Source organism: Phyllopteryx taeniolatus, chromosome 21 (genome assembly GCF_024500385.1).
Source record: "Phyllopteryx taeniolatus isolate TA_2022b chromosome 21, UOR_Ptae_1.2, whole genome shotgun sequence".
Classification (NCBI taxonomy): Eukaryota; Metazoa; Chordata; class Actinopteri; order Syngnathiformes; family Syngnathidae; genus Phyllopteryx; species Phyllopteryx taeniolatus.
In genome coordinates, this window is record NC_084522.1 from 12,177,483 (window position 1) to 12,200,351 (window position 22,869).

General features: G+C 40.6%; 3 protein-coding genes across 3 annotated transcripts in view; 1 reads left to right on the plus strand and 2 right to left on the minus strand.

Annotated features, from left to right (window-relative positions):
* Positions 1-4,942, minus strand: LOC133471036 (podocalyxin-like). Its single transcript, XM_061760163.1, has 2 exons — positions 4,611-4,942; positions 1-2,400 (listed from the first exon to the last, which is right to left on the minus strand). Exons 1-2 carry the CDS (start codon positions 4,674-4,676, stop codon positions 2,020-2,022), a joined length of 447 nt encoding a protein of 148 aa, XP_061616147.1. The 5' UTR covers positions 4,677-4,942; the 3' UTR covers positions 1-2,019.
* Positions 4,943-8,783: 3,841 nt separating this feature from the next.
* Positions 8,784-12,967, plus strand: zgc:114119 (Mediator of RNA polymerase II transcription subunit 30-like). The gene is made up of 5 exons (XM_061760270.1): positions 8,784-8,934; positions 9,290-9,529; positions 10,705-10,863; positions 10,995-11,084; positions 11,893-12,967. Exons 2-5 carry the CDS (start codon positions 9,302-9,304, stop codon positions 11,986-11,988), a joined length of 573 nt encoding a protein of 190 aa, XP_061616254.1. The 5' UTR covers positions 8,784-8,934; positions 9,290-9,301; the 3' UTR covers positions 11,989-12,967.
* An 87-nt stretch (positions 12,968-13,054) lies between these two features.
* The window catches only part of ext1c (exostoses (multiple) 1c), a 71,679-nt gene continuing 61,864 nt past the window's right edge, over positions 13,055-22,869 (minus strand). Inside the window, exons 5-12 of the mRNA XM_061760268.1 lie at positions 21,027-21,146; positions 18,778-18,910; positions 18,332-18,450; positions 17,840-17,935; positions 17,398-17,484; positions 17,152-17,312; positions 14,841-15,012; positions 13,055-13,680 (exon numbers count right to left, since the gene is read on the minus strand). Coding sequence (XP_061616252.1) covers positions 13,495-13,680; positions 14,841-15,012; positions 17,152-17,312; positions 17,398-17,484; positions 17,840-17,935; positions 18,332-18,450; positions 18,778-18,910; positions 21,027-21,146 — 1,074 coding nt within the window. The 3' untranslated portion in view covers positions 13,055-13,494. The remainder of the gene's footprint in view (positions 13,681-14,840; positions 15,013-17,151; positions 17,313-17,397; positions 17,485-17,839; positions 17,936-18,331; positions 18,451-18,777; positions 18,911-21,026; positions 21,147-22,869) is intronic.

The following is a 22,869-nucleotide window of genomic DNA, read 5'->3' on the forward strand; positions in this document are numbered from 1 at the left end:
TCCAATCAGAACATCTGAACTTTATTTGGGCTTAATCAGAGGCATACTTTAAATGGTGGCAGGTGTGTGCAGGTGTGTGCTGACTGATTAATTCTGGACACAATCAAATGCAGCCCTACGGGGGGCACAAGCCAGTGCAAACTGTAGGCCGGTCCCAAGCCCGGATAAATGCCGACGGTTGCGTCAGGAAGGGCATCCGGCTTAAAACTTTGCCAAACAAATATGAGCGTTCATCCAAAGAATTCCATACCGGATTGGTCGTGGCCTGGGTTAACAACGTCCGCCACCGGCGCCCTCAACCTGCAGGGCGCCGTTGGAAATTCAGCTACTGTGGGTCGAAGAAGAAGAAGAGGTGGAAAGCGGGTTCTACGGCAGAAAGAGAAGACGAAAGCACAGAGCCTAGAACTGAATGTGGGGACTTTGAATGTTGGAACTATGACAGGAAAATCTCGGGAGTTGGTTGACATGATGATTAGGAGAAAGGTTGATATATTGTGTGTCCAGGAGACCAGGTGGAAAGGCAGTAAGACTAGAAGTTTAGGGGCAGGGTTTAAATAATTTTACCATGGTGTAGATGGGAAGAGAAATGGAGTTGGGGTTATTTTAAAAGAAGAGTTGGCTCCGAATGTCTTGGAGGTGAAAAGAGTATCAGATCGAGTGATGAGGCTGAAACTTGAAATTGAGGGTGTTATGTGTAATGTGATTAGTGGCTATGCCCCACACGTAGGATGTGACCTAGAGGTGAAAGAGAAATTCTGGAAGGAGCTAGACGAAGTAGTTCTGCGCATCCCAGACAGAGAGAGAGAGTCGTGATTGGTGCAGATTGTAATGGACATGTTGGTGAAGGAAATAGGGGTGTGTGGTGTGTAAGATGACTCTGGTGGTGGGGAGGAAGATTAGGAAGACAAAGGCAGAGCAGAGAACCATGTAGTGGAAGCTGAGACAGGACGAGAGTTGTGCAGCTTTTCGGGAAGAGGTGAGACAGGCTCGCGGTGGACAGGAGGAGCTGGACCACTGCAGCCAAGGTGATCAGAGAGGCGGGCAAGAGAGTACTTGGTGTATCTTCTGGCAGGAGAGACGAGAAGGAGACTTGGTGGTGGAACCTCACAGTACAGGAAATCCTACAAGGAAAAAGGTTAGCTAAGAAGAAGTGGGACACTGAGAGGCTTACATGGAAAAGGATGACGCGCTGTGGCGACCCCTAAAGGGACAAGCCGAAAGGAAAAGAAGAAGAATTCGGGACACAATCAAACCCCCAGTTATGAGAGGGTGTGCACATTTGTATAATCACATTATCTCAGTTTTTTTGTTATTTTTACTCACCCTCTCAAAAATATTTCATTCTTTTTTTCTTTTTTCAATGAAGTTGGAAAGGTTATAGGTCACATTAATGGTGTCATCATTTTTCATATCACAAAAACCTGGCGTTTCAACAGGGATGTGTAGATGTTTTATAGCAAACGTGTATGTAATATAAAAGTACTGTACTGATTGTGTTTTTGAACACATTAAAGTGTATAACAATAGTAATAATAATAGTAATATGATGATGATGATCTGATAGGATAAATGAACTATTTCAACCATTTTAAATACAAACATATTTGTACATTACGTAAAAACCATGCAAACACTTTTTTTTTTACTATTGTTGCTGTGATCAAAAAAGACATCAGTGCAGAGATACAACACTTCATAATATACAGTTTTCATTATGAAAATTTTCACCTGGAATTTAGAGAACCTGCACATACTGTACATTTCAAAATTCTATAATTATTTGACTCAAACGATTTTAATGAAAGCAGAAACAAATGGATAGTTTTAATAAACATAATTATCGTCAAAGTAAATTATTTTAATTAACCATTTATTTGCTACCAGAAAGGTTGCCCACATATTCAAATCATATACTTTTTGAAATTCTTATTTGAAACAGAAAAATAACGAATTACTTTTTCCTTCACATCAACATTTTTCACAATATGAGCCTTTCCAAGAGTCCAGTAGTCGAGCATTCTATGCATTGCAGATGAGAATGGAGATTACAGACACCAGCATTGGACTAGATAATTTGAACAAAGAAGTAGTCCCTGCTTTTAATGTTGTGGCTGAGAGTCTGGCAGAGTCAGTCCCACTTGAGGATGGCGCCGGGGTCGAAGGTGTAACTCCAGGGCTCGAGGTGGTTCCGGAGGACACTGCGGGCTGCCTTGATGCGGTGGTGATAGCTGATCCTCCTGAGGTGGACGATGGGAGGTGTGATGCTGCCGTTGATGTATCAACCTTGTGGTCGTGAGTAGAAGAACGGCCGGGCGTGGGCGTGGTCGCTGTAGATTGGGAAGAGCTAGCTTGTTGGGGGTTCTCGGTCAGGCTTGTTTCACTTGTAGTCGCTGACTGTCCCTGCAAAATAAAACTGAGCATTAATTTTGTCCAGCCTAGATTTTTAACAGTATAAAGATAAATGTCTACTCACAGCATAAACGACCGTACATGTCAAACGGAATCAACCCAACGCTAAAAATGCTGCAGTTGCAAACTAATTTTAATAAAAACAGGCTGTTCAAATTGGGAGACGTGATTAAAGTTTCCTCTCATTGTTATCACATTGTCACTCAATGTTTGAAATTTCCTGTCTGTTTGAAGCCGTCAGATCAAGCATGGCTGCATAATAGTGAGTTGCTGTTCCAGAGGCAAATCATTCACGGTCACATCGTGCAAAGGTTAACCACCTGCTGTTCCAGCTGACTACATGAGGCATGAACACATTAACCATACTTTGCATATTGCATGGTGGATAAAGGCACACACACACACACACACGAGAACAGACACACACACTCTATGTGTTATGTTATCTGACTTGATGTATTATTTCAATACACGCTTGTCCAGAGAATTATTGCGTGATTATGACTCGCCATATGAATGCTTGCTATGGGACCATAAAGATAGGAAAATTAGGACTGATTGATAGATGGTTAGGAGCGAAACTAAACTACTGCTTGTGTATACATGACTTTAGTCAAATCAAATGTAAAATCTCATTGAATCCAAATTTGCATCAGCACTAATCTGTACACTGTCCTTCTCATATTATTGGTGCGCATTTAAATGCATCAATCTCAGAATATCATTGGTTTTGGGATCAAGAGTAAAAAAAAAAAAAAAAAATCTCACAAATTTAGCGGTAGAAGTTTCCATCTGACAGGGGCAATATGAATTAGCTGTTACTAAATGAAGGCTTCTCGCCCACTGTCAACTGAGATAGGCTCCAGCACACCCGCGACCCTTGTGAGGATAAGCGGTACGGAAAATGGATGGATGAAAATGAAGGCTTCAACAAAATCCACACGTTTGTCCAAATCCTCAATAAAAATAAATCAATTCAGACCACGTGAACCACATTTAGCTTGCTAAATTGTATTTCATATTCATTCAAATTATTATTCTTTATTTAAATATCACTGCATTTTTGTATTTCATTCACATTTTATGTTTAAGTAAATAATAATGATTGATATTAATGACAAAAAAAATCTGACTGGATATTATTTTTGACTAAACTAATTTAGATTTATTAACTACAAGAATTTGATTTATACTCATGGGTTGGATCAAATCTGTTAACTCCAGCTCTGTTTAAAAAAAAAAACCAAAAACTGTAGATGTGTGAACCTAACCCGACTGAAGTGGACCATCGTGAAAAAATTTCAGTTGGCAATTCTTCGCAGTACACCAAGCCATTGAGCACTGCACATCTACCCACGCACTGCAATGGAATAACTGGAACCTTGTATCAGGTTTTGAGGTCCCACATACAAGATACTGTACTTTGTACATTTGTATTATATTTTATTGAACCACAAAAACATGGCATGTGTGTCTAGGAAGAAGCAGTTCACCCCAAAGAGAGGAAACGGACTCGAATAAAGGGATATTTTGAGAGGCTGTTTGAAATGATCGATTCTCCCATTCATTGACTGCACCAATGCATTTTGCTTTGCTTACTAGTCACAGGTACATACGAAATTATAAATATATTCATCCATCAATCCATTTTGTTAAGTATTATTGTAAAAGAAGAAGAGCAAAAAGCTAAGAAGAGCACCTAATAACTGTAGGTAATTTGTGCCATTTGATGTAATTACTGTGAGCTTTCTGTCTTCACTACTTTGATGTGTGAATCCCAGCTATTTTGTAGTGGCACATTGTTGCGTGACAGATCATCCTGTGTGCCCCTACAATTTATACAATTTGACCAATTGGTCTGAAAATGATTATTTATTTACAACAACACAACATATATCTTTGTTTCTCTAGCGATGCCAGTGATGCAAAGTGACAGGCAAAACAATGAAATGCTCTTCCATTAAATGACAGAATGTACATAATTGACCTGTTTATCCACTTTTGTGAGATTTTGTATGTTTGTTGTTTACCATGACATTTTTCTAGTGTAAAATTCCTAAGTTCCCCACAGCTTAGGAAACAAATCGAGGTCAAATTGTGTCCAATGCTTGTTAAATTATATTTGTGACTATATAATAATAATAATAATAATAATAATAATAATGACCTTGTTTTGCTCAAGGTCAGCAAAGTGCTCTTACCTGAGTGGAGCTTGCTGCCATGAAGATCAACCACAAAGAGAGGACAAACGTTGCGGTTTTCTCCATTGTAGTCGCTTATGTTTCTTTAAGCGTAAAGTCTGCCCCCAGTTTTGTGCTGCTCTTTTTATACCGCTCAACTTCTCTGTTGCGCTGATGCTGATAAGAGATCGGCGTCTGGGACAGGCAAGAAGAGAAATATCCTGCATTGCATTCGCGACCATTTTCAACTTGGAGAGGGACGATAACAGAACTGAGTGATATTGCCTTTCTTTGTAAAGCTATCTTTTGTAACCGCATCCTGTCTTATTATTAAAATATTAACAATGTTCATTCTGGGTTTTTTTCATGATTCTAGAACTTTTTGAATAGTTAAATGTGAGCCTGGGTCATTATTGCTGCTCCGAAGAAACAACATCATAGGTGGGTTATAAACTAGCAATATACAGTATACTGTAGTCATATGATGTCAAATTTGAGTTAGCTGGCCTTTATTCAATAGTATATGCTGCCTCACTGTGGTCGTCAATGCAGGGTCAAATTAGGATTATTGTCCATTAACATAACAATTGACACTATTCCACCAATCATATAATTCTACATCACTTCAGAAAGAATGTTTGACTATATTAGCGCAAAGAGTTTCAAACTTTATAGCTCAAACTGATTCATCACTTTTTTGATGCCCTATTATAAGCCAAAAAGACTGAACACTTTTTTTTTTTTTTAAAAACCCTTACACTTCCCTTTGACAAATTACAGTGTTATTCTTGTCATATTATGCTTTATCAATTTTATATAACAGTCGTCATAATTTCTCACCAAATAAACTTAATGGGATATTTCGAGCATAGGATGTGTAAGTGGCATTCTTGTTCCTCTGGGCTTTACTGTTCTAATATACTTTTGGGTAAGCAGATATTACAGATTTTATTTTCTGAATAATAAAAAAAATCACGCCCAATAAAAAAAGTTATTACTTGTGTTGCCTGATTAAGTGTTACTGAACATTTCTTGATACAAATGTTTTTTCTAAGCACACTTTGAGTATATTTATGTAAAATTAGACTTTAACAACCACCAAATATGAAGAGAAAAAAAACAACAATTGAATTCCTCTGTGTTGAAGGCATTTACCTTTCACCAAGCTAATTCAACAAAGCACAGTAGCTGAGGAAAATATATATGATATAATATGATTAACCAGATCACCTGAAGAAGGAATTTAACAAAAGCAAATCTATCAGCAAAGAGTTGTATTGACGACGTGAGTAGATAAGAGGTTCTTTCAGTGTTCCTATTCTTCAACTAAAGCAGGAAGGTAATGAATTGTTGGCATAACTACAGTAACAAAAAATTTATTCTGCTATTTGAGTTTTGGTATCAAGTTGGACGAATATGTAAGAACAAGGTTATGAAATCAGCAATTTATCTGAGTGTGTGACATATTTTATTTAATAAGCAATGCACCTCAAATAGGCCATTCTATCAGTAAATATCTTTGCTAGGACTGATACTACCAGGTGGGGAGACATTATTACAGGCATGAGATCTGTAAAGCTGAAGTTTTACGGTCATCTTAAAAAATGTTTTTAGGCCTTATCCATAGAAACCTGGTACTCTCTGCTGTTGAGTAAATAAACTCCCCACAGGCCATGGCCTCATACAGGCTCCTCAGATCAATGTATTAAACTAACAGTACTGTGGTGATTTCTTTTGCAAAAAAAAAAAAATATTAACAAGAGCTACCCTGCATTTACACATAACTGCAACGACAATAAAAACATCAGTCCAGCCATTTTCTATATATATAGTGGGTCTTACCCTTATTGAGGTCACAAGTAACTGAAGCCAATGACAAATGATTTAAGGCGAGTCGCAGCTGGTTATTAAGAAAAAATAAATTACTTTATTACCCACTGGCCAGCGTAAGTATCACTCTATCTGTGTTATGCATTCATATTGTAAAATATGTAATGACATGGACAATGCAGCACATCAAGACACAAGAATGAATAATCACGTACACACTTCTTCTTTTCCTTTCGACTTGTGCCGGTAGGGCTCGCCACAGCGTGTCATCCTTTTCCATGGATCCTCCTCTCTAACACCAACTGTCCTCATGTCTTCCCTCACGACATCCATCAACCTTCTCTTTGGTCTTCCTCGAGCTCTCTTGCCTGGCAGCTCCATCTTCGTCATCTTTCTACCAATATACTCACTCTCTCTCCTCTGGACGTGTCCAAACCATCGAAGTCTGCTCTCTCTTACTTTGTCTCCAAAACATCGAACCTTGGCTGTCCCTCTGATGAGCTCATTTCTAATTTTATCCAACCTGGTCACTCCGAGAGCGAACCTTAACGTCTTCATTTCTGCCGCCTCTAGCTCTTCTCCCTGTTGTCTCTTCAGTGCCACTGTCTCTAATCCGTACATCATGTCTGGCCTCACCACAGTTTTATAAACTTTGCCCTTCATCCTAGCAGAGACTCTTCTGTCACATAACACACCTGACACCTTCCTCCGCTTCGCCTCACACTTCCCCCACCACCCTTCTCATTCATGCACATATATTCTGTCTTACTTTGGCTCATCTTCATTCCTCTGCTTTCCAGTCCATGCCTCCATCTTTCTAACTGTTCCTCCACCTGCTCCCTGCTTTCACTGCAGATCACAATGGTATCTACGAACATCATGCTCCACGGGGATTCTAGTCTAACCTCATCTGTCATCCACAAAGACACAATGTAGCTCCTTCTGACCTTCTCTGTACTTCTCCATCAACACCCTCAAGGCAAATAATGCATCTGTGGTACTCTTTCTAGGCATGAAACCATACTGTTGCTCGCAAATACTCACTTCTCTCCTGAGTCTAGCCTCCACTACTTTTTCCCATAACTTCATTGTGTAGCTCATCAACTTAATTCCTCTATAGTTCCCACAGCTCTGCACTTGTTCTTAAAAATGGGCACGAACACACTTTTCCTCCATTCCTCAGGCATTTTCTCACCCGCTAGAATTCTGTTGAACAAGTTGGTCAAAAACTCCACAGCCACCTCTCCTAGATGCTTCCATACCTCCACCGGAATGTCATCAGGACCCACTGCCTTTCCATTTTTCATCTTCTTTAGTGCCTTTCCAACTTCCCCCTTACTAATCATTGCCACTTCCTGGTCCACCACACTTGCCTCTTCTACTCTACCTTCTCTCTCCTTTTCCTCATTCATCAACTCCTTGAAGTATTCTTTCCATCTATCTAGCACACTGCTGGCACCAGTCAACACATTTCCATTTATATCCTTAATCACCCTAACCTGCTGCACATCCTTCCCATCTCTATCCCTCTGTCTGGTCAACCTGTAGAGATCTTTTCCTCCTTCTTTAGTGTCCAAACTGGCATACATGTCATCATATGCCTCTTGTTTGGCCTTTTCCACCTCTACCTTCGCTCTATGTCGCATATCAATGTATTCCTTTCTCCCCTCCTCAGTCCTTCAGATTATATTGTCAACACAATATGTAATCCACCTGCGTGCTTCTACTTCCACTCTTATAGTTCTCTCTATGTTCCTGCCTCTTCTGGAAAAAAGTGTTCACTACAGCCATTTCCACCCTTTTTGCAAAGTCTACCACCGTCTGTCACTCCAAGTTCCTTTCCTGGATGCCGTACCAGCCTTTAATATGGTGCAAACTGTGGACATGGTCATCATGTCATTTAGGAACACAAACAGTCAAATCACATTCTACCGGTTGGGCTGCAAAATTAACCAGGTTACTAATTGACCACTTAGATTTTTTTTTTAAATATAAAACTGAAATGCAATTTTATCATTATGTCAATAATTTAATCACAACTTTTAACTATTACCCGACTTTTTTTAAAATATATATCTGTACTTCTACTTAACTACATCGTGTGAGTACATTTGCCACCTTTGGTTATACGAATTTAAATATTGCACTTACACATATACACTCACTTGTAGAACATATTTTAAAGAATGTAACATATGTGAACAAAAATAAGTGTTTGCTGGAAAGAACGTTGTTATTCCAAAACAACAGACAATTGGAAAAATTGTCACTGAACTCATGTTTTGAGCTGTGATTTGTATTTCCGTGGTGTTCTAAAAGTGACCTGTGGGTGGCGGTAGTGTATATGAGCTGCATATACCGTGCTGCACATATCACAGAAGTAGAGTATGAATGGACGCCGTCAAAAGAGACAAAGCATTTCTTGTTTGGAGGAATACATGAGAGCGAAACACTAGTACGCCGTTAACCCAAGAAAGGTTGGACATACTCCAGCTAAACGGCGTCTTAAATTACGGTATGCGATGTCTTGCTCTTTCCAGCCTTTAAGCTAGTTACACATCACGACTGGCTTGTTGACGCATACCTCTTTGTTTGGACAATTTTAGCGCTTTAACCTCCAAACAAAGGCATGCAATTAATAAACCACCGTTTCTCACGCAACTCGAATAGCGTCCATGATGTTCAGCCGTTGCAATTGAGCTAATTCATGTTTTGTGGAGTTTGCCCTTTAGTTGTTTTAGCCGAGCGTTACCAATGACGAGATATGTTGGCACTTAAATATAACCTTCAGACCACACTGGAATAACGAGCTTTATTTTCTTTCTGTATTAAAAACAGACTTAACATAGATCTCTCTCACGCTCTCTCAGCTTGGTGTCGTGATGGCAGCATCATTACCACAGAAGACGGGCATGGCAGGGATGCCCACTCAGCAGCAGCCCCCCCACATGCCCCCCAGTGGCCCCATGGCCGCAGGTCAGCAGCCAGTGCCACCCCAGGGTGCGCTCAGAGAGATCTCCCCGGTGTTCCTGTGTCGGATCGGACAGGAAACCGTCCAGGACATTGTCACTCGCACCATGGAGATCTTCCAAATCACACGAGCCACGCAAGTAAGAAAGAAAGAAAACCAAATGTCTTTATTGAGATGAGCTCATCACAAAATTCAGCTTTTGGGTGAAACTAAAATCCATTCTAACCTTTCATAGGTGAACGTGTTCAGCGTATCAGTGCTTTTTTTGCCCAACTTTCTGTTCTCTCACAAGGAAGTCTTCTTCTGATCCTTTCTGTGACTCTTCCAGTCTCTCTGCATCTCTCTTGCAACCTGCTCATAATGACACGGTGTCATTCCCTCATTCCCTACTCCCTAATCAATATACAGTCAACCCCTATCAAATTTGTGGTCTGGCATTTTTAAATTAAGCTTTTCACAGATTCTTTTTAGGGATCCTCCCCATTATCACTTGTTGAAAAACAGGCCAAAGAATGAAATGTATTACTTTGGCACCATCTCGGGTCTTGTTGAGAGGTTTCATTTAGGCAAAAGTCGTGCTTTTTTTGCCATCTTGTGGCATATTTAGACAATTACAAACCTCTTCGGAGGGCATCGATTACTCGTAGATTTTCACCCATAAATAGCGGAAACTCTATGTTGATTTTTCTACAGTCGACTGTATACTGTAGTTCATTCATCGGTCAAATGACAAATAGTTTACAAACATTACTCAGGCGCACCTTTAATGACATTCTTGCTGTCACATAATTACAACGTATCCGATAAACATCAGCTTGGTTGACCTTCTGTAATAACCATCAAACAAATAAAAAAAAGAAAAAATCATTTTATATTGTTTTAAGCCGAGTGTACTTTATAAAATTAATACTAACACCACACTTTGTCTGTGCGTGTTGTGATGTGGTGCCCCACTTAAAGGTATATTAAAGATATTTCCGCACCTCAAGTCATGAACTTGGCAACATGGGATGTATTGCGTGTCTTGTGATCATCGGTTTACTACTTTTCAAAATGCATCGTGGGATACATTGAGCCCACTATATAGAGGATAACCTATGCTCACTACACAGTCGAGCAACACTACAAGAAATTTTAGGGTGTACTAATATTATCGGCAGTACATGTAGCGGATAGGGAGTGATTCCGAACATAGCCCCAGACCGACAACCGTTTATAGTCTATCAACAGTGTTTGAATGAAAGATCTCTCACAGTGTCTTTGTGAATATGACTGAGTGAAACTCAAGCTAGACCTCATATCTGTTTGTTTCAGCTTCCCAATGGTGTGACTCAGAGCCAGGCAATGTACCAGGATCGCTTTGGGAAACTGCAGGAACACTTGAGGCAGCTCGCCCTGCTCTTCCGCAAACTTCGTCTCCTCTACGAGCGCTGCGTGGAGATGACCGCTGACCTGCAGGAGGGGCCGGCAGAGGTTAGCAAAAGAAACCTCTTGCATAACATGTGTTTATTACTTTTTTGGTCGGTGAGATTTGAATTGTATGTCTCTCTTTTCGCCCTCATCATTTATGTAATATACTGTGTATATGTACCCCATGGTATCAGCTTGTGCCCTATGTTGGAGAAGAGCTGGTCAATGTCAGAGTGGAGCCTTGTAGTCCTTCAATCCACCAGGAGAGAAAAGAAGTCCTCGAGGTAAATTCTACTTCTCTTATGTAATAATTACATGACAGATTGTAACATAAACAAGTTGTAAATTAAAGATACTTCTGGGTGAAACATAGTGGAGGCTTGAGCTAATTGAGCTACAATTGGCTTGCATATTTATTAGACTCCACTAGAGTGGCCATGCATGGTAAACAGCCCTTTATATATAGTCGTTTGATAAGAAGGGTATTATTAATCGATACATTGGCAAGAATTTGATGTAGATAATTGAACGTAAATAGGAAGGAGACAGATTTATGCGCAACCATTTCAAACTTGCAAGCTTCCAAACCTCATTGTGAAGATTACGTTTCTCTATATATTGTAGTCATTCATGGTGAAGAAGTTGGGTATTTTTGAGCAGACGCTTTCAGCGGCAGAACTGTAATTACGCTGCATTGTGAACTTGACTCTTGTTAACTCTGAATAGAGATTTCCTAGGAGAAAATGCACATTAATTTTCTCCAATTGGAAATAAATGTAAAAATAACTATTTAATAGCTTATTACAAATTTTCATTTATAGCTATTTTAGCTCTGGCTAACACACTCCCCCCACCTCCCAAAATCCCCACTCCATGAATATCCACATTTTGGGAATAAAGAGAGATCACATCTCATCTACAAAAGCCCATTTCATTCTTAACACTCACATGAAGGCCAGCGCTTCATATGGTTTTCATAGCTCAACTTGAAACCTATATGAGAATACGCTGTTTAATCTAAATGTACTGTGTTCCTGCCATGTTTTCTTCTTGTTAACATTAAAGCTGTGTGCTTGGCCTCTCTGTTTGCAGAAAGTACGTCAGAAGAACCAGGAGATGAAGGTTCTCATGGATCAGATGAGGAACTTGCTGTGGGATGTCAATGCCATGTTGACACTAAGGAAATGATCGATCAATTTTCATGGACTGACCGGGAGAGTATTTGCAGGGCAACGCCTTATTTCCACAAGACAACATTGAAGATGCACGCTTTTGTACAATGAATCTCGGAACCCTTCTGCAATAGCAATAATCTGAAAGTAATTGAGCCAAAAAAAAAAGGTTCATTATCACCTATACTGTAGATGCCACAAGAGGGTGGCAAAGCACAATTTTTGTCCAAGTGAAACTCCTTAACTGACTTTAATATAGTTCCCTGACGCTGGGATACCCAAGATGGGTGCACAGGACTTTGTTTGTCTCAATGAAATTCCTAACATAAACCCTTGACACCAAAGCACAATTTATTTATTTTTTCGTCTTAACTTACTTCAACATAGTCATGTGATGCCAAAAGATGGCGGCAAAGTAATACTTTTTTGGGTGTTTTCAGGAATGACAACCATGAATATGCAGGGTTTACTGTACAGCTGTTTATAGTTAAACCCGCCATTATAAACGGGTTTTTGTTTGGTGACAGTTGATGAAATCTAACTTACAAGGCAGCTGAATGATTTCAATTTTTACTGAAATAAGTTATGAACTCATCTGTTGAAAACTTACAATGTATTCCATCGTGATTCCATCGGATCACGAGAACCGTTTTTTTCCTTCGCTACCATCTGCGGTCACAACACCTGACGCATCAAACCATAACAGGCAGTTCTTCCAGAAAGCAGTGTGGAAGTATGGCCCGTCTGAAAAGTTAGAGGTGCATGGTTCCAACTGGCCCCTTGGCAGCTATGTGCAGTACATCTCAGGTGTTTTGGGCTGCGAGTGTGTATGTGCATGCGTGTGCCTCATCAGTCTTCCTCAGTGTTCAACAACGTTTTGCCTTTGTTGTTGTTCAGGCTTGCTTGCCTGTGAATGTAATTTTGTCAACTGGGTCATATCTGTTTTGTACAATATAATATCTTTTTCTAATTAAAAATATGTAAAAAGGCATCAATTCCTTCCAGTGACTGCAACTTTATTTAATTTCACGCTAAACTGCAAAGTGGGCAACGGGAGCTTCAAGAAACACCATAACAAAATCTGCATTTACAAATGGTTTTATTAGTTTTACAGTTTACTTTTTCCTGTCAAATTGTCTGTTTTCCTTGGCAACAGTCCCTGCTCAGTAATACTGAGACAAGAATAGCCCGAGAACATGGCACTGGTACCACCTTCCTTGGATGGTGTTGGCATTCCCATATATGCACAGCAACAGCACTCACATCAGAACCTTCTTCAGCTTTCCAATGAAGACTGTCCTTTGAATAGAAGCCCATCTAGCCTCATGACTGAAGGGTTACAGTTCACTTTGCACTTAATAGGACTTTCTATATTGACAGTCCGCCAGGGTGTGTCTGATTGTCCACATGACAGTTTTTGAGTCCCCATGTCAGCTGGGCATCGTCGCATCATGACGTTCCACCTGTTGGGCGGTGCTGTCCGAAAGCCCGCTACAGCAGACCAACTCTACGGTCAGCCACATCACGCCCTCTCGAGGTCTTTGTACTTCTTGCGGAGGACAGACACTTGATCTTTAAAGAGCACGGGATCTAGGCGAAACTGAGAGTGGACCAGAGGCATGTAGCCAAACCAGTTGGCGAAGGTGTTGACACACTCCTGGCGCTGGTTGAAATGCTCCGGATTGGCCCAGGGGACATTCTTTGTGGCCTGGTGGGTAAAATAGGACATTGATTAAACCTTACATGCGGTTTGGGTCAAGTTTGACCCAGTTTGACATTTGACGGCAATGAAAATACCCTAAATATCATTCTTTGACTCTGAAATTGGATGGAAGAAGTTTGTGTACACTAAGGCTGTTGGGGGTCAAATTTGACCCTTGTCTACTAGAATGAAGTTTAGATTTATGTGTGTTAAAGCAATGAAAATGGTGGGAGTCTTAAACTGTAATGTACAAATGACATAAATATTTGAATTTGTATTACATGTCAGTGGTCACAGTGTTCAAGGGGAAGCTTAAAACAGTGTGCGTCTGTGTTTCCACCACATTTGCACACATTCCTGGAGAAACATACACCTGTAGGGTCAAGGGGCAAGCTCAAAACAGTGAGAGACTCTAAATCCATCCATTCTCTGCACCGCTTATCCTCACCAGGGTTGCGGGTGCGCTGGAGCCCATCCCAGATAACTTCGGGCGAGAGGCGGGGTACACCCTGAACTGGTTGCCAGCCAATCGCAGGGCACATAGGAACAAACAACCGTTCGCACTCACATTCACACCTACGGGCAATTTCGAGTCCTCAATCAACCTACCACGCATGTTTTTGGGGGGATGTGGGAGAAACCCACGCAGGCACGAGGAGAACATGCAAACTCCACACAGGCGGGGCTGGGATTTGAACCCCGGTCCTCAGAACTGTGAGGCAGATGTGCTAACCAGTCTTCCACTGTGGTACCCAGAGTCCAAATCATGCACTGTATATGTGTATTTTCATGGGCCAGTGTTCACACAGGCGTTTGAAACCATCCTGAGAACTGCTCTTTGAAGGGTCACTGGCGAATCTTGAAACAGTGAAAGTAAAACAGTATTTTTTGTCATGTCTCATCTACAGTAAAATAGGACATCAAATTGTTTGATAGATATTTTTAAGCGTGTAAAACAAAGGATACACTTTTCCTTTTCTCTAAACATTAAGGATTAATCATCCAATTATTATGAGGATTATTCTTGGCCCTGATCAAAGAAAATTGATACGGAACATACCGTATCAATGTGCGTGTAAAAATGAACAGTATATACATGTTAACGACAACAGTAAGAATTCACACTCCTGTACACCACCATGAATAAATGAGTGGGGACTGACTACCTGTGGGCTGGGTAACTCCTTGTATTGCTTCCTTTGAGCCACTTTGATGGGTGGCAAGTGGGTGACAGCGGAAACCAGGAAGTTCATCAGGATGTCCTCGCAGTTGGACTTATGATCCACCAGGGCTCTCAAAGACTGCGGCAGGTAGTGCGAAAACAGGTAGTGGTAGTACCTGTTGGATGGTGACATTTCATGTATAGAGTAGACATATATTGGTTGGACAAAATATAATACAGTAAAACACAAGCATCAGATAGTATGCATGTCGAAGTACATTTGACCACATTTCTTGTACTAAATTTGTCTAATTCCTTTTTTGGGCAAACAACTCTTAAAAAAAAAAAAAAAAGAGTAACTGGACAGATTTATAGCTTTATATTGGACTAAAGTGTGTTATCATATTCTGTAATATTGTTCGATGCTTGGGGTACAAGATGACGTTTTTCGCATCAAGTTTGCCTTCAGTTCAATAGATGTAGTCTAGATAGGTTTCTTCCGATTTATCGATGATTGTGCATTGTTCCAGGTTTGTGTGTTTTTCATTTTACATGGGGTACTCTGTGGGTGGGAGTCACAGAGTACCCCATGTAAAATGAAAAACACACTAATGTATACTGCAGCTGAACCATGTAGGACAGTTAAAAGTGCCTGAGAGATTAGTTGGTCCAGGTTAAAATTATGAGGTATTGTAAATAATACAGTAGATCAGCCTTTGTGGTCATAATTATAGACTACAACTCAGTGACGTAGGACTCTTACAGATGTTTACATTGCAGTATTTTTCTTTTTTGCTCGTGGGCATCCCCTAGAGTTGAGATGCGTAATTTGTTTTTAATATACTGTGGTAAATACATGGTGACATACAGTAGGTGGTAAATATTTGTTGGAATTGCAAATGAAAACTACACAGGCAGAAGCTAAATATTCAATGACAATCATATGCTATGAATAATGTGCAAAACTGAACTTTTCTGTACAAATGAATAATGTCTGGAATTTGGAGAACATTTACACAAGAGCGGCACACAATGTTGGAAAGTTGGTGCTCCAGCATTGCCAAGGCAATAACATAAACATAATCATACGGTTCCCATAGGCACATACACTTCCAATATTTTTTACTGTTGTGTTTTCAAGTTTGGCAACGTGCTTGGATTTTGGATAAAGTGCAAGAAATTGTAGGTACTTATTATACAACAAAAAGCTATCTCACGGAAGAAGTTCGCTTGTTCGACGGAAAAATGAAATGTGCATAAACGTTTCCATTAAACATATTTCTTTTCCCTGTGCTATTTTGAAGAAGTACATATAATTGTGTTGTTTGTGCAATAATAGCAACATTTCTATCTGACAGCAAACCTCATTGTATGTGAAGTCTTGCGAGATGAACTTCACAAGTGTGTTGTGCATTTTATTTAGCTGTGCGTTTGTGTTCGTGTGTGCGTGTAATGCCAACACAGCAAGGTAGCACTGAAAAGCAGAGCGTACGCAACATTTAACGCAGAACTGGAAACGGGTCTGTAGGAAAAGGTCTGGTTGGTCAACACAGTCCTTTGAATATGAGTAACAAACACAAATACATTTTAGCAAGCACAAGTTAATGTAAAGACGATACAGTCGAAATGTACTGATTTCAACCACACCTGTAAAATGCCACCAGGTGACCGTATCGAACTACAATCACCTCCCATTCTCGTCAAGTGGTTCTAAAACATTTCACACCAAGTATCACCATCATGACCAACATTAAAATACAGTAGTCTAGTAGGCATACGTGTAGTAATGGTTCATTAAAAACGAGACCCAGAGAGAAAATAAAAAACTGTATTGACTGTAAGTAATGATTCGATTCAAATGTATTGCACATAAAAAAATATATATATATATATGTTTAAAAACAAACAGTTCTTGCAATAAATGCAAATTATCGTACTTACAAGTTAAATACAAATCAAGTTGACTAGAGAAATGCACTGTTCTGGATTTTTCAAAATTGATATAGTTATTTTTAATTTGATCATTTATTTACATTCCACAATAATTTAAGAAACTGCTGAAATCTGACAGTCTTTAAGTGGTGCGTAGTTTAGCTTTATTCAATTATTGTACAGCAGTGTGTTAGAGTTCCCACTGTATTTTGTCTTCTATGATGGAGTAATGTGCCTGCGATTGGCTTGACGACCGGTTCAGGGTGTACCCCGCCTCCCGCCCGAAGATAACTGGGATAGGCTCCAGCAGCCCGCGACCCCGCGACCCCAGTGAGGATAAGCGGTCAAGAAAATGGATGGCTGCATGGGTTAATGTGCTTTACTTGTGGTAGAAGGCAGCCCCGGTCAGGACTATCGAATAGTCATTGGTCCATTTGGAGGTGTAACCCCAGGCGTGCTTTAAAGGATCCCAAAAGTGGCTCCGAGGAGGATACCCCACAATCCGATCAGGGAAGCTCCGCCACACCAGGAAGGCAAAGTTCACCTACAAGTACACAGACAGTTAGAACACGACTTCATTTATTGGAGAGATTTACTTGTGCACCAAATACTGCTACACGAGCACGCACCTCACTCGTCAACAGGACCGTATCCTCATCCAGACTCAGCACGGCATCGGTTTCTATAGCAACGTGAGGCAGGAACCGACTGGTGGTCTGCGAGAGCAACACAACAGTGAATCTTACAGCACTGTGGGCTACTTTTTATTTGGAATATGCTTTGTGAGTTTAGGAGAATGAGTCAGAGATGATCTTGTTACAATAAATGAGCTTTTGCCAGGGCGGCTATAAAAACAGAGCTTGACTGACATGAATGGAAATGAATGCCACTTGGGTTGATGGAGATGTCACATAGAGACATGAATATGAAGATAGATGACAGGCATCAAAATGAAGGATCTTATAAAGAGTGGCAAAAAAAGGGAGATAAACAGTCTACGTGACTAACAGTTTGTGTAACTGTCACTTAGACACGAGCGTAGGATCCAGTGTGATTGGAATTGACACTCACCTTCCTCTTGCCGTCTGTCACAGTGAGGGGGACTGGCATGGGGGGCCATTTGCTGCGACTGGGTGGCGCTTTCTCACTGTTCCAGAGGATGATGATCTGGCGCAGCAACGAGATCATTTAAAGGGATCAAAATCAGCCAGTAATACGAACCAGTGGGAATGGCAAAGCCAAAACGTCATTGCTTACTCAGCGAGCAGGAACACCAAACATGTAAATATACAGTAAGTAGGTGTTTTAGAAAAATGAAATGAAATTATATTTTAGCAGAGGGGGGGAGCCCCAAGAGCAAAGACAAAAAGCAACAAAAAAATATATATATATTTTTTTACTGCTTATAAAGAGTGCTTAAGAAATGTAAACAAGTTTATGCTATGTGTGCACTAAATTAACAACACTGGTACTTAACCTACATCGTTTTTTTTCAAGTTAATTTTTCATATGAACAAAATGTATATATTTATATATAGTGCATTTATGGTAAAAGCTACTTACTTGTGAGCAATACTTTGACTTGGAGACCACCTGAAGCAATTTCATGATTGGCTGAGACTGGGACACCAACGGAGAGACGGCATGGATGATAGCCGTGAACTCCTGATTTGGACTAATGCCTTGAGCAAGAAAAAAACATATATTTGTACGTCTCGCACTTTGCAACATATCTACAATAGCCCGCTTGTCAAAGAGATCAGATTGAAGCATCATACATAGTAGAACTATTATAACATTAGATCTTGGCATCAGACTTTTAAATAATTGTTGAAATCATCTAATACATCTTAAAAGACCTTTTGTAAAACTAATTCCCAACCCTCACAAGCACATGATTATAATCGCCAAAAGGAGGGCAGATTTCTCTTTTCTACCATTACAGTCCTCACATTTACAAGAGTACAAGTAATATCTGCTACAGAAATTAAATGAAGAGTGTTGTTTACCTAACCCCAAGTAGTAGAAAGGGAAATGTGCAAGGTGAGTGGAATATTCTGGCAGGACAAGTAGACCTCCGGGTAGGGAGTTCCACATGTATTTGTTCCTTGATATGTGCGAAAATACACGATCCTTAATGATCTGGGGAGGAAGAAATGGGAAACTAGCATTCATTGTCATAGTAAGATCAAGATACAACATAATTCATTCATTCGTTTAACAATTGAGGAAAAGTGGAGTGCACCACTTGGCTGAAACCAGCAGAGGTGCTGTTGATTCAGTCTCGTCTACTTTCTGCATCGCTAAAGAACAACATTACGCTAACTGTAAGATGTTGCACTACATCCACACCAGCCTACTACTAACTAACTACTCTGGACAGCATCATTCAGTGATACAATGTACAATACATATGTTTGTTTTTTAATTGAGAATGGGTCAAGTTGTCTTTTATTCTACTATTTATTTGAATTTCTGCGGAAATGGAAATGCAATTTTATTTCAGTTCAGGACATTCTGTTTTGAATAAGGCAGTATTATCGCATGCGATCGGACCAACCTCGATTATAGATCTTTGATTCCCCCGTGTGTACTTCGCACATGCTATTTTCCACCACTGCCCACCAATAGAAATAAAAAATATGTATATCTATGGTGTGCATTATAGTGTGAACTACAAATAAAGTTTTCGGGATGAACTAGCCTGCATGCGATATTTAACTTTCTGTTTGTGTTTACGCAACAGCAGCACTCTATGATCCATTCTCTGTACTGCACTTCTCATGTGCACCAACAGGGGGGGTCGTGTGAGGCGGCGACTGTGGCATCCCACCACGTCGCCCTGCGCTTCACTGACCTCAGGCTGACAGCACAGCTGTCTCCCCTGGGGAGAGGTTCCCCCTCTGCTTGCTGTATGTATATAAGCAGCTTATCACAAACCTCCAGAACCTTTGCTTTATTATCTCAAGCATAAATCCCCATAAACACACTGAAGGCAACCAGACTTTGCTTTTATAAACATGCAAGTGCAAAGGAAACATGCACTGCTCACTGTGTGGTCACATCAAAATTCTGAGAAAAATCTTCTATTTGCTGTCTGCGCCAAAACAAAAACAACAAATGTGTCTTGTCCAGGTTACTACGGATTCAGAGAAGGAAGCTGTAGCCAAGTAGGCACAGATTAAAAGTGTCATTTCTACTGGATGATTAAAGTGAGAGAGAGAGAGAGGCCGGCGTGTTCTGACTTAAATTTGTAACGTAATGATAAAGCATGTCATGTACATTAAAGGGGTCTTTGAAACTGCAGGCGCGTCAGGTGTGAGCTGCTTTGAAAATGTGCTCCGCACCTAAAAAGCAAGAACAAAGTCAAACAGGAAAAGAAATTTAGGACTTGACAGCACTGATCGGAATCCAACTCTATAATAATAACAGGGGGTCGTTTGATTTAAATGGAAATCTCTCCCAGGAAAGCTTTTCTAAAAGAAGCAATCACAGGCAGTAAACAGCAGAGAGGTTTTAGTGTGCATGACTGCAAACGAAAATCTATGTTTTCACAGCAGTTGGGTTGTTTCTTTTTGCAGACATTTTCACTGCAAATGAGAAGATATGATGCATTCCTTTACGCAATTGCATGGTGGCAGGGAGGCTGGCTACTCACAAGTTCAAATACTTTTAATGTTTAAACTTGGTACAAAGCAGCCACAAGAAGTTTAAAAAACAACAACAACAACAACAACAACAACAAAAAACAGTTACTGCCCATACAGCATTTGGGGTCAGCATTCATGCCGTCTTTTTAATTGTTTTCTTTACCTAATTTTAATTCTAAATTGTAATGACTATAGATTTGATGAGTTATTATACAAAGGAACACTAACCCTTGAGCTATTGTAGCAGTATTTGATTCGATTGTCTTTCTTTTCGTTGTGCATATTTTACAAACCTTGAGTTTGAAATAAACAGTTGAATAGAATGAAGGTCATGGGTGAGCTGGAGCCTATTTAAATTGACTTCTGGCAAGCGGAGCCTTGGAGAGGTTGCTAGCCAATCACAGATAATACGGTCTACTAAAGTGAAATGCAGTGTTAATTTCAGTTCAACTTTGTATTAATTTAGCATTTATGTTTTTCTGTCATGATTCATCATCAAATATCAAAAGAAATACGTTTTCTTCGCCCAGTAGCGTTGGCTTGACCAGCAGCCGGCATTTCTGCCGTCATCATATAGCCTATTATCCAGAGTCAAAGAAGGAGTTTACCTCCAGTGTGGTGAGGACTATCTTGTCCACAGAAGAAAAGTAGGCTTCCCACAACATCTGTGTTCTCTGCCTGAGAGCCAAGACTCGCTCATTTCCGACTGCTCTCACTGTGGATGGCACCTAAAGAGAAAAGAGTTCACAAATGAGAAGTGACAATTTCCTTTGAAAGGTGTACTTTTCACAGATTCACCTCACCTCAATCGGCCTCTTGTGCAAAAGTGTCACACTCTTTCGCCTGAGATCACAGCGTCAGTGTCAATATTGTTGTGTTATAGGACGATGTGCAATGCCACTGACGAGGTCAGGCTCTTCTATGTACAGTAATTGGAACCCAATTAAACATGTCTGCTCTCATCAGACCTCTTTTGGTCTTGTTTGGGTTCCCGTGCACAGCTCCATTTCATGTCCACAACTTGGAAGCCGTCCAAGCCACAAGAGAAAATATCATTTGTGCGATAAAGCCGCTTGTTGAGAGGGCACGGGCTTTGATCGTTCATTCTGTTTACGCGTGTAACAAGAGGCAAGGGCCGTGCAAGCCGATGCTTTTGAGTCAGATCTGAATTAAGACCTCTATAGTTAATCACACAGCAGCTTCACATCCAGCTACACCATTTGAGACAGGTAAGGCAGCTGCAGGCTTTGAATAACTTCGTTATAACTGCTTAGTTATACAAAGCAGATCCATTCAAATCAAATCCACGCGTAATCTCCTACGTATATACACGTACCTTGGACGTAAAAAAGACGCTTGTCACAATGTATTATTTTCCCCACAAATAACAACACATTTGGACACAAAATAACAGATCATTACAAATTATTTCAGCAGTACACTGGTCTGTTATAAGGCGAGGTATTATAGAAGTACAGGAAGTCCTCGATTTACGAACGAGTTCCGGTCCTACGCTGGCGACGTAACCCGAATGTCCGCGCAAGTCGGATTTGACCGTTAACGTCGAAATACTTCTGTTACGGGTATTGTCCCACGTGATTGTGACAGCAAGCTCAGTGTGTGTGAGCGTGTGCGTCGATGTGTGAGTGAGACGGGACAGCGCAGGCGTCGTCCGGCGGGACTGCGAAGGAGGAAGGAGTGCGCGCCGGTGCGAGTGTGTACAGTGGCAAGTGTAGCGACGGCGACCGGGGAAGAGTAGCGATTAGCGGAGGACCCGTTGACGTTGAATGTGCAGAGAAGCTAATAAAGCCATTAAAGCAGCAAATCGGTGCTTCGTTCCTTTATCGTTGCCACCACCCAGCTCAGCTGTGCAACGAGAGAAGGGAGTTCACCCCGAGGAGGACAACCTCGGCCCTGGAGAAGGTGACCGTAGCAGGAAAGGTTAACACTTCGTCTAAAGAAACTAAAATATATTAAAATACAAAAAATAAGATGCTGTACTTACCATTACTGCTGAGTGTGAAAAAAGGAGGGCGAAAAAGGCAAAGATACTCCCGGCGCACAAAGACAGACAAGCACTATGCACTAGCTAAGCAGAAACACTATGGTGCTGGGGACAAAATGGCGGACGAAGCACGGGCGTCGTAAAGTCGAAACGTCGTAGGTCGAGTACGTCGTAACTCGAGGACTTCCTGTAATAATGATAACTTGAATTGCATCATCACAATTGGCTTCCACCAGAGGTCATTGTTTTGGAAGTCACAAGTAAGTCTGAAATCTTTGCCCTCAAGTTCCGAGTCAAGTCTCAAGTCGAGACATGAAAGTCCCTAGTCAAGTCGCAAGTCCTAAAAATATTAAATATATTTTTTGCTTGGTTAAAAAGCAATTCTAAACACACAAGAGAAACTTAGACATTTCACTGAATAATGAACGACCACCAATGACTCTAGT

Coding starts and splice junctions, on each gene's coding strand:
- LOC133471036 (XM_061760163.1), bottom strand. CDS start 4,676: ATGGAGAAAACCGCAACGTTTGTCCTCTCTTTGTGGTTGATCTTCATG. Junction 2,401..4,610: donor TGGCAGCAAGCTCCACTCAG/GTAAGAGCACTT, acceptor TTTATTTTGCAG/GGACAGTCAGCGACTACAAG.
- zgc:114119 (XM_061760270.1), top strand. CDS start 9,302: ATGGCAGCATCATTACCACAGAAGACGGGCATGGCAGGGATGCCCACT. Junction 9,530..10,704: donor AAATCACACGAGCCACGCAA/GTAAGAAAGAAA, acceptor TGTTTGTTTCAG/CTTCCCAATGGTGTGACTCA. Junction 10,864..10,994: donor TGCAGGAGGGGCCGGCAGAG/GTTAGCAAAAGA, acceptor CCATGGTATCAG/CTTGTGCCCTATGTTGGAGA.